The following is a 13,610-nucleotide window of genomic DNA, read 5'->3' on the forward strand; positions in this document are numbered from 1 at the left end:
ATATAACAAGAAGGATAATATAAGAAGGAGAAGAAGACACACTTTCTTTCTTTTCCCGCCCGGGGCTCTATAGCTGCTGCTGTCTGCACTTTTTGTTTATTTTCTTTCGTTTTTCTCTCATTGTCATTATCATGGCTGACCATCATCTCCTGCATTATAATGACTCTGCGGGGGGGCTCGGCGTCAGGTTCGCCCGTAAAGGCGCTTTGCGGCAGAAGAACGTCCACGAGGTGAAGAACCACAAATTCACCGCCAGGTTCTTCAAGCAGCCGACCTTCTGTAGCCACTGTAAAGACTTCATCTGGTAAGTTGTGTATCCATATGTATCCATAATAACACCTTCTGTAGCCACTGTAAACACTTCATCGGGTAAGTTATGTATCCATATGTATCCATAACCCCCCCCCCCCCCCCCCACACACACACACACACACACACACACACACACACCTGTCTGTTTCATGTTAAGTATCCATATAGACACATGCATGGCTGTTCATAGCCTACATTGTAACACGTTGACATCAGTCATATGCTGCTCACCCCCTTGGCTTTAAATGGTATAGATTTTGGACAATACTAGGTTGTGTATAAACCTTAAGGCTTCCACAATTTACTTCTTGGGACACCCTGAAATGTAATGAATTATTTGAGCTCATGTGGTCAGGCTTTCCCTGGAGAGTTAACACAGGAGTCTCTGTGCTGTGGACTGGAGCCAGCATTGTTGTGTGGAATGTACACTATTTCAACCAGTTAGTTTACTTTGAAGGAGGGGACCAAATGCAGCTTGTCCATTTAAAACGTGGAGTTGGTCCACTTTTTAAGTTACTTATTGTGATAAGGGTATCAACTGTTCAGCTGTCTCACTCACTCTGCACTCCTTTTGTTTTGCAGGGGATTTGGGAAGCAAGGATTCCAGTGCCAAGGTAAATAAACCAGCTGTGTGGGTGTGTACACCAGCGCCCCTGATTGGTCCCCCATTAATGGCCGGATGTTTCCACATGCAGCCATACACAGGCAGTCCTCTCATTGCTGACCAGTTTTGTTGTTGTATATCTGAGTGCAATTTAACAAGACGACACATTTAAGCCCCTGGCCTGCAGGGCTGTTGGGGGGTGGGGGGGTTCGGGGGGAACACACCCTGCTGTTAACCCATGAAAGCATGAGGCAGATTCTACGAATGCCTTTCAAATCAGTAGTTCTCACTTGATTTTTTCTTTTTTTAAAAATAGCTGATGTACAAGCTTGCAGCGCAAAGTGACGAGTTTTGAGCTTGTACATAGCAAAAGTCTAAAATGACAGATGCTCTCCGTTTTAATGGCTTAAAGCAGGGGTCTTCAACGTTTTCAGCCCAAGGACCCCCTAGCCGAAAGAGAGATGAAGCAGGGACCCCCACTACATGCTGTATTTTCATAAACACCAAACCTCTTTGCCAAAAATAGCCGACCTACAAACTCACTTGTAGATCTGCTATTTTTGGCTTAAGAGTTCTCTTCAGAATAGGAATAGGGTTCAAGTGGTTAATGTAAAAAATATATCCAATCACAAAGATTTGGCACCCCCCCTGTAGTAACTCTGAGGACCCCCTATGGGTCCCAGACCCTCTGTTGAAGACCCCTGGGTTAAAGAATGATTTTAGTGCAACCATTTCGGTATCAAACTTGCAAATAAGTACACCATCAAAACTTTATTGCGATTTGATTACGTTCACACTTTCGACCCTAGCAGCCCCCATTTTGGCCATCGTCAATAAGGAGGGAATGTGTGATTTGTCATGCAAGTGACGTATACAGGGCTTAAGGGCAAATGCGAAAGGCCCATTTTGTGCAGTGCCTTATGACCAATCTTATTAGGCATTCATTCTAGTTTTTAAAAACATTTTAAAGTGGGGAAAATGTCCCATCTACAGTGATACGTTGTGAGCTTGTAGCCAGTTTCTCAAGTTTGCCAAAAGAATACAAAACTGCTGCACAAAATAGGGCCCTTAGAATTAAGAGTACAGGTTAGCAGTGACTTTCCCTAAACTTCAAATCTACCATCAATATGCCATAGAGTACATGTTTTAACGTCTACTCCGGCTTTTGTGAGCACCCCAGACGATTTGATTTATTCTTTTTATCAGACACTCCTCTTCCTATATGAACACATTGTAATTCAAACTGCATTTTAATAACCATGTTAGATTAATTGAAGACACCCATTCTTGGTTCTGCTTACTGATATTAGCCTTCTAATGTGTGACGAGTTTTTTCAATTACTCAATTATTTATCTATAGTTTTTGGCAAAAAAAAAAGAGAAATGTCCATTTAAGTCTTTAGCGAAAATATTAGCATGTCCATGTTAAGGGCATTAGGGAAAGAAGAAAAAAAGTACACACAAGTTGAAGGTTAAATCTTTTATTTTTGCATCTGACCAGAGAAAGGGCATCCATCACTCTCTCAGGTGACGGACTGAAGGGTTTCTTGAACCTGTGTGCAGAGAAAGCATGTTCAGTCTTTGTTTTGACCTCATTTGACATGTTATGAGCCAGTCAGTCAAGTTTTGTCTTACCGTGTACACGTGCCATTTGCCTCTGGTTGAAGGCTCCTCAAGACTTTGTGGAGCCAGAAGGAGCACCAGGAGGTCTTCCTCTGATACTGGTCTCTCTTGGGTCGGGCTGCTCTCTGTGGTAAAAATCAAAGGGTCTTCGGGTGGGCTGCTCTATGGGGTAAACAGGTCTTGGGGTGGCCTCCTCTCTGGGAAAGGGGTAAAAATCAAAGGGTCTTCGGGTGGGCTCCTCTCTGGTGTAAACAACAGGTCTTGAGGTGGCCTCCTCTCCGGGAAAGGGGTAAAAATCAAAGGGTCTTCGGGTGGGCTCCTCTCTGGTGTAAACAACAGGTCTTGAGGTGGCCTCCTCTCCGGGAAAGGGGTAAAAATCAGAAGGCATTGGGGTGGGCTTCTCTACGAGGTAAACAACATAGGGTCTTGGGGTGGGCTGCTCTATGGGGGGATAAACAGGTCTTGGGGTGGGCTGCTCTATGGGGTAATAAGGTCTTGGGGTGGGCTGCTTTATGGGGTGAGAAACAGGTCTTGGGGTGGGCTGCTCTATGGGGTAATAAGGTCTTGGGGTGGGCTGCTTTATGGGGTGAGAAACAGGTCTTGGGGGGAGCTTCTCTATGGGGTAATAAGGTCTTGGGGTGGGCTGCTCTATGGGGTGATAAACAGGTCTTGGGGTGGGCTTCTCTATGGGGTGATAAACAGGTCTTGGGGTGGGCTTCTCTATGGGGTGAAAAACGGGTTCTTTGGCTGGTTTAGTGGGTCCGTGACTAGCAGGCTTAAGCCTGGAATAGCTGGTTTTGCTGAAGGAAACCCTGCCGTTCTGGTAGCCAGATCTAGACTGCACAATGTGCATGGGTTGTTGTGGTAGTCTGGGTTCTGGTGGCGGTGTGGCTTCTGGCGCTGGTGGGGGAAGTGACTCGCCGTATATGATCTCGTCGTAATGTACTGGTTTAGCGAACTTTCCAGTCAGAGCGGAGTCTGGCGGCGTGACGGCCGGTTCAGCGATAGCTTTAGTAAAAGTAGGGTATGGTGGAACGATAGCTGGTTGAGGCATGGCTGGTTGAGGGACGGCTGGTTGAGGCACGGCGGCTGGTTGAGGGATGGCTGGTTGAGGCACGGCTGGTTGAGGCATGGCTGGTTGATGGACGGCTGCTTGAGGGACGGCTGCTTGAGGGATGGCTGGTTGAGGCAAGGCTGCTTGAGGCAAGGCTGGTTGATGGACGGCTGCTTGAGGGACGGCTGCTTGAGGGATGGCTGGTTGAGGCAACGCTGGTTGAGGGACGGCTGGTTGAGGCATGGCTGGTTGAGGCATGGCGGCTTGAGTCAGAGTAGTCGAGTATAAGTCTTCAGCGGGAGGGATTTCAGCCGCAGTCCCAGAACCTGCGTGGTGGTGGTCTGCTGATGAAACCCCTACACCAGGGGTAGAACCAGGAGAGTGTTGAGCCATCACCTGACCCCCAGCAGGAGCATAATAGCCAGACGAGGCGTCGTACCAGTAGAAGCTCTCAGGAGGCGCTGGATCGTACACAATGTTCTCATGCATAATGTAGGTATTATGGGGCGGGTAAGCCACCACATCAGAGTCACCAGGGTAGAGACTATAAGGGTCAGGTGCAGCATAGAATGGCCCAGGTCCCCCATAAGCAGGTCCCCCATAAGCAGGTCCCCCATAAGCAGGCCCCCCATAAGCAGGTTCCCCAGGCCCCTCATAAGCAGGTTCCCCAGGCCCCCCATAAGCAGGCCCCTCATAAGCAGGTTCCCCAGGCCCCCCATAAGCAGGCCCCTCATAAGCAGGTTCCCCAGGCCCCTCATAAGCAGGTTCCCCAGGTCCCCCATAAGCAGGTTTCCCAGGTCCCCCATAAGCACCACGGTTCATTCCCTCAGTCCCAGAGCTTCCATGGGGTTCTGGTGAGGAGCCAGTAGAATCAGGACGGTGGTAGTCACCATAGCCTGGAGATTTATAGACGTAATCATAGGAAGCGTGGCTTCCGGGGTCACTTGCGGCAGCTGCCGCGCTCGAGTCGATGCCGGGGCGGTCACCGTCATCAGAGGAAGGCCATGGGATTGGCTCATAGTCAGTACCGTGGGCAGTACCCGCATCCGAGGCCAGCAAGGGCCATGTAGCCTCGCCCATGTCGTCCTGCATGGCAGGTTCAGAGGCCAATGGGAATGGTTTGTCCGTCTGTCTCCAGTCTATCATATTGGCATTAGGTAGGCTTGGCATGGGGTAGTGGAAGTGCGAAACACCATCGTCCTGGAGGACATGGAGGTTAGAGGCGTCTTTAACCGGCCTGCCTGTAGAGCCTGCAAGGCAGAAGATGGAGATTAATGAAGGAACAGAGTGAGGAAATGTGTTCATTGTGGAAAATGTCGATTACCTTTTCTTTTTGTAGCCTTTGAACTAGCGCCGTCGCCAAACAGCGCAATGCACATCCAGGCGGCCCTGCAGGATCACACAACAGGTGAACATCATACTTGAGGCAACAGCAAGAGTTTAGATGTCTTTGGCTCTTCAAAAATAGCAGATCTACAAGCTCATAGCGCGGCACTCTGCCATTTTTGAAAAATCTTGAAAATGTGCAAATCTTTGAATATAAATATGTTTAAAGCAAATTTGTAACTCAAATCTTTGCTTCTGGGGGTCCCTGGAACAAAATGTTGAGATGGGGGTCCGTGGCCAAATACAGTACATATTTTGGGAGTCCTTGACATGAAACTGTTTGAGAACCACTGATATAATAGCAGACGTTTTTTTTAACGGTTAGGATTTGTAGAATCCCCAAGAAGCAAAGATTTGAGTTAAAAATTTAGTTTTAATTAATATATGCACACATTTTCAAAAAATAGCAGATCTACAAGCTCATAGCGCAGCACTCGGTGCCGCGCTATGAGCTTGTAGATCTGCTATTTTTTGAATAGCCAAAGAAATCTAAAAATGACACCGATGTGTTCCCAGTCTACAGATTCTACAAATGCCTTCTAAAGCAGTTCACTCTAAAAATGTTTAAAAAAACAAAACAGGAACACTATAAATTTTAAACAAACGCTCTATAGCAATGTTCCATTGAATACAGAAGTCTCCCACTTAACAAAGAAAGACTTCACACTAAAATCACTGAGTATGACACATTTTAAGGCATTTTGTATCGTTTTATAATTAAATAGGTCCACATTCCAATCATTAATATAGAGGGTGTAGAGTAAGTAGCTTGCCCCAGTGTCTCCAGCTCTTTGGAAAATGCATTTCCAGGCCAGGATAGCCTACCAATTATATCCAACCAGGATCCACTGGCCCTTAATTAAGAGCCAGAGAGACAGGGAGACCCCTGGTACTCAAACACTATAGCAATTAGTCATCTATGGCAGTGGTTCTCAACCAGTGGTCCCTGAGGGGGTTCCAGGTGGTCCCCAGATAAATGATGGAGTTGGAAACCAAATTGACCCTTACAGAGAGCTTTAACGAGAGTGGAAAAAAACAAGGTCTATTTGACACCCTCAAGAGTTAAATAATTGTTCTGCATTACTTAATTGTTATTTTGAGCAGCATTTGCCTGTTATAGCTCTCCTATGGTACCACAACAATACAGCATGGAATTGTGGACAGAAACTTAACAATACTCTATTCTAAGTCTTGGGTCTGAGAGTCTAAATCTCAAACGGTAGTCCGTGGCTCAAATACCAAATAAATAGACGTTTGATATGAAAAGGGTTGAAAACCACTGATCTATGGGAATGTAGAGCTTCAACTAAAACAAATACTTTTAGCCAAAATAAACTCACTTTGTCTTTTAACCCATTGAGACCTGAAGCAGATTTCTACAAAATGTCTTCTAAATCCCAACAGTTTTCTGAAAAACTTAGGTTTCTCTATCAGTGGTGCTCAAACTTTTTCATGTCAAGGACCCCCAAAATTATATTTATTTGGCCACGGACCCCCATCAAAATATTTTGTTCCAGGGACCCCCAGGAGCAAAGATTTGAGTTAAAAATGTTCGCTTTAAAAATATATATTCAAAGATTTGCACACATTTTCACAAATTTAAAAAAAAATAGCAGATCTACAAGCTCGTAGCGCGGCACTTGGTGCCGCGCTATGAGCTTGTATATCTGCTATTTTTGAATAGCCCAAAGTGTAAAATAATGCTTTTTAGCTCATCTAAAAATGACAGTTCCAGGTCTTAATGGGTTTAAAATAAACCTAGTATTAATTACAACAAACGCATTACATACCTGAGAAGCAGCAACATGGCTGTTAGCTGAGAAGAAGCAGCACTTCAGAAGTTCAGGACTCCCCAGAAGCACTGATTAGAGACAGGCAGCACTACTTCAGAATTGCCCAGACGCACTGGTTATAGAGACAGGCAGGTAGCACAACAGGGACCACTGTTCTGCTATAACAACCCTTCTGCCCTAAGTGAACCAGACAAAGTTCTCTCTCTCTCATTTATACTGGCAATCCAAGTTCCTTCATTAAGACAACCTGGTAGCATCTGGGACTGTGTCACATGACCACACACCAAATCACACACAGGTGTGTGGAATCAGTGGTGGAAAAAAAAGTACTTACATGTTTTACTTAAGTAAAAGTATCGTTACTGCACTGTAGAAATGCTCTGTTGCAAGTAAACGTCCGGAATTCTAAATTTACATGAGTAAAAGTACAAAAGTGTTGGCATAAATATGTACTTAGTACCAAAAATAGAAAGTACTCATTATGCAGAATGTCCCATTTAACAAGTTTTCAAAAGTATAAAATCTTTTGAGAATAGACGATCTACAAGCTCACAATGCGATGCATTGTGAGCTTGTAGATCGGCTATTTTCAAATGGCCGAAATGGGCTGAAGTGGTGTTTTATAACTTTAATAATAAAGTTTTCAAATAATTGTAGTGGAGTAAAAGTACAATACTTGCCTCTGAGATGTAGTGGAGTAGAAGAAAAGGTACTTAAAATGTGGAAATACTCCAGTAAAGTAAACATACCTTCAAAATTGTACTTACTTTAAGTACAGTACTTGAGTAAATGCACTTAGTTACTTTGCACCACTGTGTGTAATATTATTTGTACTTTTGTCATTCATCCACCCTGGGTGTAGATCAGATGAGAAAACAATGTGATTACCTCATTTAGTTCATTGAAAGAAACAAATGTATAGTTTATGTTTTCAACGTGTATGATTTGGATTCTTTAGAATCGAGCTTATAAATCACTTAACTACTTAAACCCTCTAGACTTGAACTGGACCTGAGCGCTTTTTTCTGTCCACACCAAATGTCTTTGCCGAAAATAGCCGATCTACAAGCTCACAATGCACCGTGCACATGACATGGCGTTGTGAGCTTGTAGATCGGCTATTTTTGGCTAATGTGTTCCCCTCAGAATGTGGTTGCTATGGGGTTCAAGTGCTTAGGGAGATATAGTGAAACCAGATGATCTACAAGCTCAGAAACGTGAGATCTGCTAATTTATTTTTGCTATTATTATTATTTTTTTAACATTTGGGAAAATATTCACCGATAACAACATGGCCAAAACATGTCCGCCAGCTAACCATTGATACCTGGAACGCATCTGTGTCACTTTAGATGTCTTTGGCTATTCAAAAATAGCAGATATACAAGCTCATAGCGCGGCACCGAGTGCCGCGCTACGAGCTTGTAGATCTGCTATTTTTGAAAAACCGTGAAAATTATTTTTTAATATTTTTTTCCGATTTTTTTTAGGATTTTGAATTTTTTTAGACGCTGCCTCAGGTCTCAATGGGTTAAAGTGTTCAGTGGACAGAGATGCTAGGACAAAATGATATCAAGCAGCTCTCCTTATGCTTTGCACAGTTGTGCGTCGTAGACCTTAAATAGGATATGAATGATCCTTAGTGCTGTCTGGAGTCACTCAGGGGTTCCATGCGTGTGCACCTGTTGCCCGGTCTGCTTATTATAAGCCACTTTGGGCTTGTTTTTTCAGTAAAGTTGCTAGTAAATATTGGTGGTTGTGGGTTGCGTTTTTTGTTGTTGGCTGGTTTCTAAAGTGTAGTTGCTTATTTGGGCTTGTTTCCTATTACTGTTTAAACCAGTGGTTCCCACACATTTTAATTTCAAGTACCCCCCAAATTGATACTTATTTGTCTGCGGACCCTCATCTGAAAATATGTTTTGCTTTCGTAGACCTGGTTGATTGTTTCTAGTTTCTAGTCACTAGTCAAAGAACTACACATCCTGAAAAACGTCACTTTGTTGACACTGCCCATAAAGAAAAAAACATCACATCGCTCATGTGGCCTACAGACAGTTGTTTTTTTTGGCCTTGCTTTCGTAGACCTGGTTGATTGTTTCTCTCGCAAAATCTGGCAACACTGGCTGCGTCCATAATAGGGATGTCAGCAACGGATATTTTTCGAGCCGGCTAGCCGATATTCGTTTATAATTATTGATGTAATTAACATTCTACTTAAACCCTGTATTCTCACTCAGTAAAAACTGACCTACATGTCTTGGACGCTTTTTTTCTGTTAACACCAAATCCCTTTGCCAAAAATAGCCGATCTACAAGCTCACAACGCGTCGCGCTGCGACGCGTTGTGAGCTTGTAGATCGGCTATTTTTGGCTTAATTCAATTCAATTTTATTAAAGTGTCAAATCACAACAAGTTGTCTCAAGACACTTTACATGTAGAGAAGAGACCCGACATCCCACCCTGAGCAAGCAATTTTGCGACAGTGGCAACGAAAAACTCCCTCTTAACTGGAAGAAACGTCAGGCAGACCCTAGGCTCTAGCTCCCTTATGTTCCCCCCATGCTGGGGTTCATGTGGTTAATGCTATTCACAATAATGTAATGGTGTTTTCATTTTGTGAAGGTGCACTAATGTTTTCATATCGCTGGATAGTGGATAATATGGATAATATTAATATTTTATATTGCACATGCATAATGCTTTCATGTTGTGCATTCCTCCGTCCTCACAAATAGCACTAAAGTCAAAGAACTACACATCCCGAAAAACGTCACTTTGTTGACACTGCCCACAAGCTGCTCAAAGCATGGGCATTGCGACCGGCTCGCTCGACTTGTCGCGCACATGTGGAGGGCTGGAGGCACCTTTGGACATAGACTATACTCTCTTGCGCCTCCCAGAGCCCGTTTAAAATAATGACATCTCCCCATGACCAAATAACACCATCAGGAAGATGCGTAACGTACATTTATCATTATGCAAATCAACCATGAAGCTGATGAGCCTGTTTGGATTTTTTTTTTCAACGAGCGCCTTAGCCGTTAACATCCCTGTATGGTCCATAACGCTGTCTCTGCCAGGGTAACATCTCTCTGCAGACACCTGATCTGTTGTGACAGGTTGGTGTGTGTGTGTGTGTGTGTGTGTGTGTGTGTGTGTGTGTGTGTGTGTGTGTGTGTGTGTGTGTGTGTGTGTGTGTGTGTGTGTGTGTGTGTGTCTGTGTGGGAGACAGACAGCAGCATTATTAGATCATGCCTGAGGAGGGTTATGCTGGGGTGAGGTGAGGTTAGGAAATGAGGAACTGAATGTTTTATAAGATAATAAATGGATAAATCACATCATCAGTGTTGGAAGAAGAACAAAGTATACGGGGAAAAAAGTATAATATGCAAGGTATATATATGTAGTTTTTCAGAGCGCAACACCCAAGCACAACCAAACATAAAATGACTTGTCTTTTAGTTCTACTGGATCTCTTCTCCTCTAGTCCCTCACTAACATTTTAGTCTAGTTTTTATTTGTTGACAAAATTGTCATAGTTTTAGTCATCATAGCTTAGTTTTTATTTAGTTTTTGTCAGTGAAAAAACGTAGTCGACGTACATTTTTCGTTATAGTGTTAGTCGACAACATCAACACTGGTTCACACTTCCTAGGACATAGACGCTGTCTATCTGTGGCAGAACTGTCTTGTTCCAATGTACACGGCCTCATTTGGTCAGTGAAAAAAATATTTGCAAACTATCGCAAACTAGAGACTGATGGCAATGTTTTTTTAACAGAGGACTCCAAAAACAGTGAGATGAATAGAATTTTACTTTTGGTACTATACTTTTGCACTTTTACTCAAGTCAATTTTTATTAACAGACTTTTACTTGTACAGAGTATTTCTACATTGCAGTATTGATACTTTTACTTATGTTCAAAATGTGAGTACTTTTTCCACCACTGGTCCCATTTTTATGTCCAATATAACTTGAAATCACCCTACTGTGGGGGGGTGGGGGGGGGGGGGGCATAGAAGGCAATAGCTCTTGTTACAAAAGGGTTTAATCTCAGGCCTTTTTACTACTGTGACACAGAAGGATACAGTATAGATATATTTCCTCCTTGCATTGTAATGAGTTCTAGGAATTTCCACATGTCATATGTGAGTGTGATGGGGAAGCAGATGCAAATGTTGTGTGAAATAAAACATTTATATGGAAATATAAACGGTGGTGGCGTGCTCATCATGTCCATGCTGGTGAACATGACAAAGTAGCACGTGTGTGTGTGTGTGTGTGTGTGTGTGTGTGTGTGTGTGTGTGTGTGTGTGTGTGTGTGTGTGTGTGTGTGTGTGTGCGTGTGTGTGTGTGTGTGTGTGTGTGTGTGTGTGTGTGTGTGTGTGTGTGTGTGTGTGTGTGTGCGTGTGTGTGTGTGTGTGTGTGTGTGTGCGTGTATGTGCGTGCGTGGCACAGATCACAGAACACGTGTCCCCTTGAAAGAGTTATATTTAACCCATTAAGACCTGAGGTTCCGATTCTAAAAATGTTTTCTAAATCCTAACAGTTTTTTGAGAAAACCCTATGTTTGCTTGTCGTTCTCAAACCTTTTCATGTCAAGGACCCCCAAAATTATATGTATTTGGTCACGGACCCCAATATTTTTGTTCCAGGGACCCCCCCCCCCCCCCCCCCCCCCCCAGAAGCAAAGATTTGAGTTACAAATGTTTGTTTAAAAAAAACATAAATATATGAATATATATATTCAAAGATTTGCACACATGCTCGAGATTTAAAAAAAAATAGCAGATCCACAAGCTCATAGCGCGGCACTCGGTGCCGCGCTATGAGCTTGTAGATCTGCTATTTTTGAATAGCCCAAAGTATAAAATAAGGGTCGTAGCTAAAATCTAAAAATGCGAACACAGCTGCGTTCCCGGTCTGAATGGGTTAATATGGAGATAAAGCGCGGCTCCTGTGTGATCGTTGGTTTCTTTTATTCACCTCCCTCTCTCCCTCTCTCTCTCCTTCCATCCATGCATGGATGGAAGGAGGCTGATATGGGCTCACGGCTGATCAAGGGACTGGTTGGGTAGGCATGGTGCTCCGCTCCCCCCCCCCCCCTGCGGTGTGTTGAGGAGAGCCATGATTGCAGCTCTCTTCTAGTATCATCCCGACGTGGTCTTATCTCTTGCTGTGGTGGAAAGAGTACTATTTTCTTTACTTAAGTAAAAGTATCAATACTGCAAGGTGGAAAGTCCGGAATTCATAATGTACTTGAGTAAAAAGTACACAGGAATCGGTATCAAAATGTGCTTACAGTACCACAAGTGGAAAGTACTCGTTATGCAGAATGTCCCATTTCACAAGTCAAATGAATAAAATGTATCAAACTCTTGAAAATAGCAGATCTACAAGCTCACGATGCGATTACGTTTTCAAATAATTGTAGTGGAGTAAAAGTACAATAATATATGCCTCTGAGATGTAGTGGAGGAGGAGTAAAAGCACAGAAAATTGGAAATACTCCAGTAAAGTAAACAAAAATACCTCAAACTTGTACCTAAGTACAGAACTTGAGTAAATGTACTTTACTCTACTGTTACTTTACACCACTGATCTGTCCTCCACCTCCACCTCCACACGCACACACACACACGCACGCACGCACGCACGCACGCACGCACGCACGCACGCACGCACGTACGCACGCACGCACGCACGCACGCACGCACACACGCACGCACACACACACACAGTGTGGCAGAGTGGAGCCTCCCACAGTACTGGAGCACTGTGACAGGGGAGACATTTTTATTATAGGGTAGCTCTGTGCGTGTGTGTGTGTGTGTGTGTGTGTGTGTGTGTGTGTGTGTGTGTGTGGGGGGGGGGGGGGGGGGGGGGTCGTACCATTGTAATACCATTGGAGCCTTGAATTCAAAGACTCTCCATTGAGTCTACTACCAGAGAGTCCACCGCTCATCAAATGATTGCCTTAGGAATGCCACAAAAACAATAATGCCACACAAAATAGCCGATCTACAAGCTCACAACGCAACACATTGTGAGCTTGTAGATCGGCTATTTTCAAATTCCCTAAGTATGCAAAGGGCTGAAGTGGTTAATGAATGTTTTGTAATAATACAAATATACTTCTACAAAGTAACTAGTGACTAAAGTTGTCAAATAATTGTAGAGGAGTAAAAGTACAATACTTTCCTCTGAGATGTAGTGGAGTAGAAGTAAAAGTATTGACAATTGGAAACACTCCAGTAAAGTAAAAAATCCTCAAATCCTCAAAGCACTTTGATTCTATGCTGTAAACAGACCTCTCCATGTCTGAGTGGCTTTTCAAAGTGTTCTGATCATCAGCATGCTTTTAAAATGTACCGTTTTATAGTGTTGTTCATGACAAAAACAAGTCATGAACAAAACAAAAACAAGTCCCACGATTCCCTAATAAGTCCCATTTGAGTGTTCAGGCTTTGACTTTCGAATTGCAGCCACCTGTAAGTGCTCTTTTAGGGCAGTTTTGGAGGAGAGTAGGGATTCACACTCCTTTACGACTGTTGGTAGGGCGTTCCACATTGTTGTCGCATAGCAGGCGGATGGATTTAACCCCTTGTTTGAGCCAAATCAGAAGTTGAAGTGGAGCTCCCTCTGGTGTTGTGATTATGTATATATATAAATATATACACCTGTGAGTAAAAGTTCTTGATTGTAACGGGTGGGTGTGTGTGAGCTGTGAGGTTGTTGTGTCTGAAAGGTTCCCCAGTTAAAATGTGCTGACACGTGCGTCACCTCCGAGGCTCCTGCTGAACTGGCTCAGATAGCTGTGAGGCCCTGCTGTATT

The 13,610-nt window shown here is 43.7% G+C and overlaps 1 protein-coding gene across 1 annotated transcript in view; it reads left to right on the forward strand.

The window, feature by feature from the left end:
* prkcab (protein kinase C, alpha, b) overlaps positions 1-13,610 on the forward strand; it is a 205,619-nt gene continuing 192,009 nt past the window's right edge. Inside the window, exons 1-2 of the mRNA XM_084071166.1 lie at positions 1-304; positions 895-926. Coding sequence (XP_083927292.1) covers positions 132-304; positions 895-926 — 205 coding nt within the window. The 5' untranslated portion in view covers positions 1-131. The remainder of the gene's footprint in view (positions 305-894; positions 927-13,610) is intronic.

This window comes from Gymnoscopelus microlampas (assembly GCF_963454915.1).
Source record: "Gymnoscopelus microlampas genome assembly, chromosome: 11".
NCBI classification, from domain to species: domain Eukaryota; kingdom Metazoa; phylum Chordata; class Actinopteri; order Myctophiformes; family Myctophidae; genus Gymnoscopelus; species Gymnoscopelus microlampas.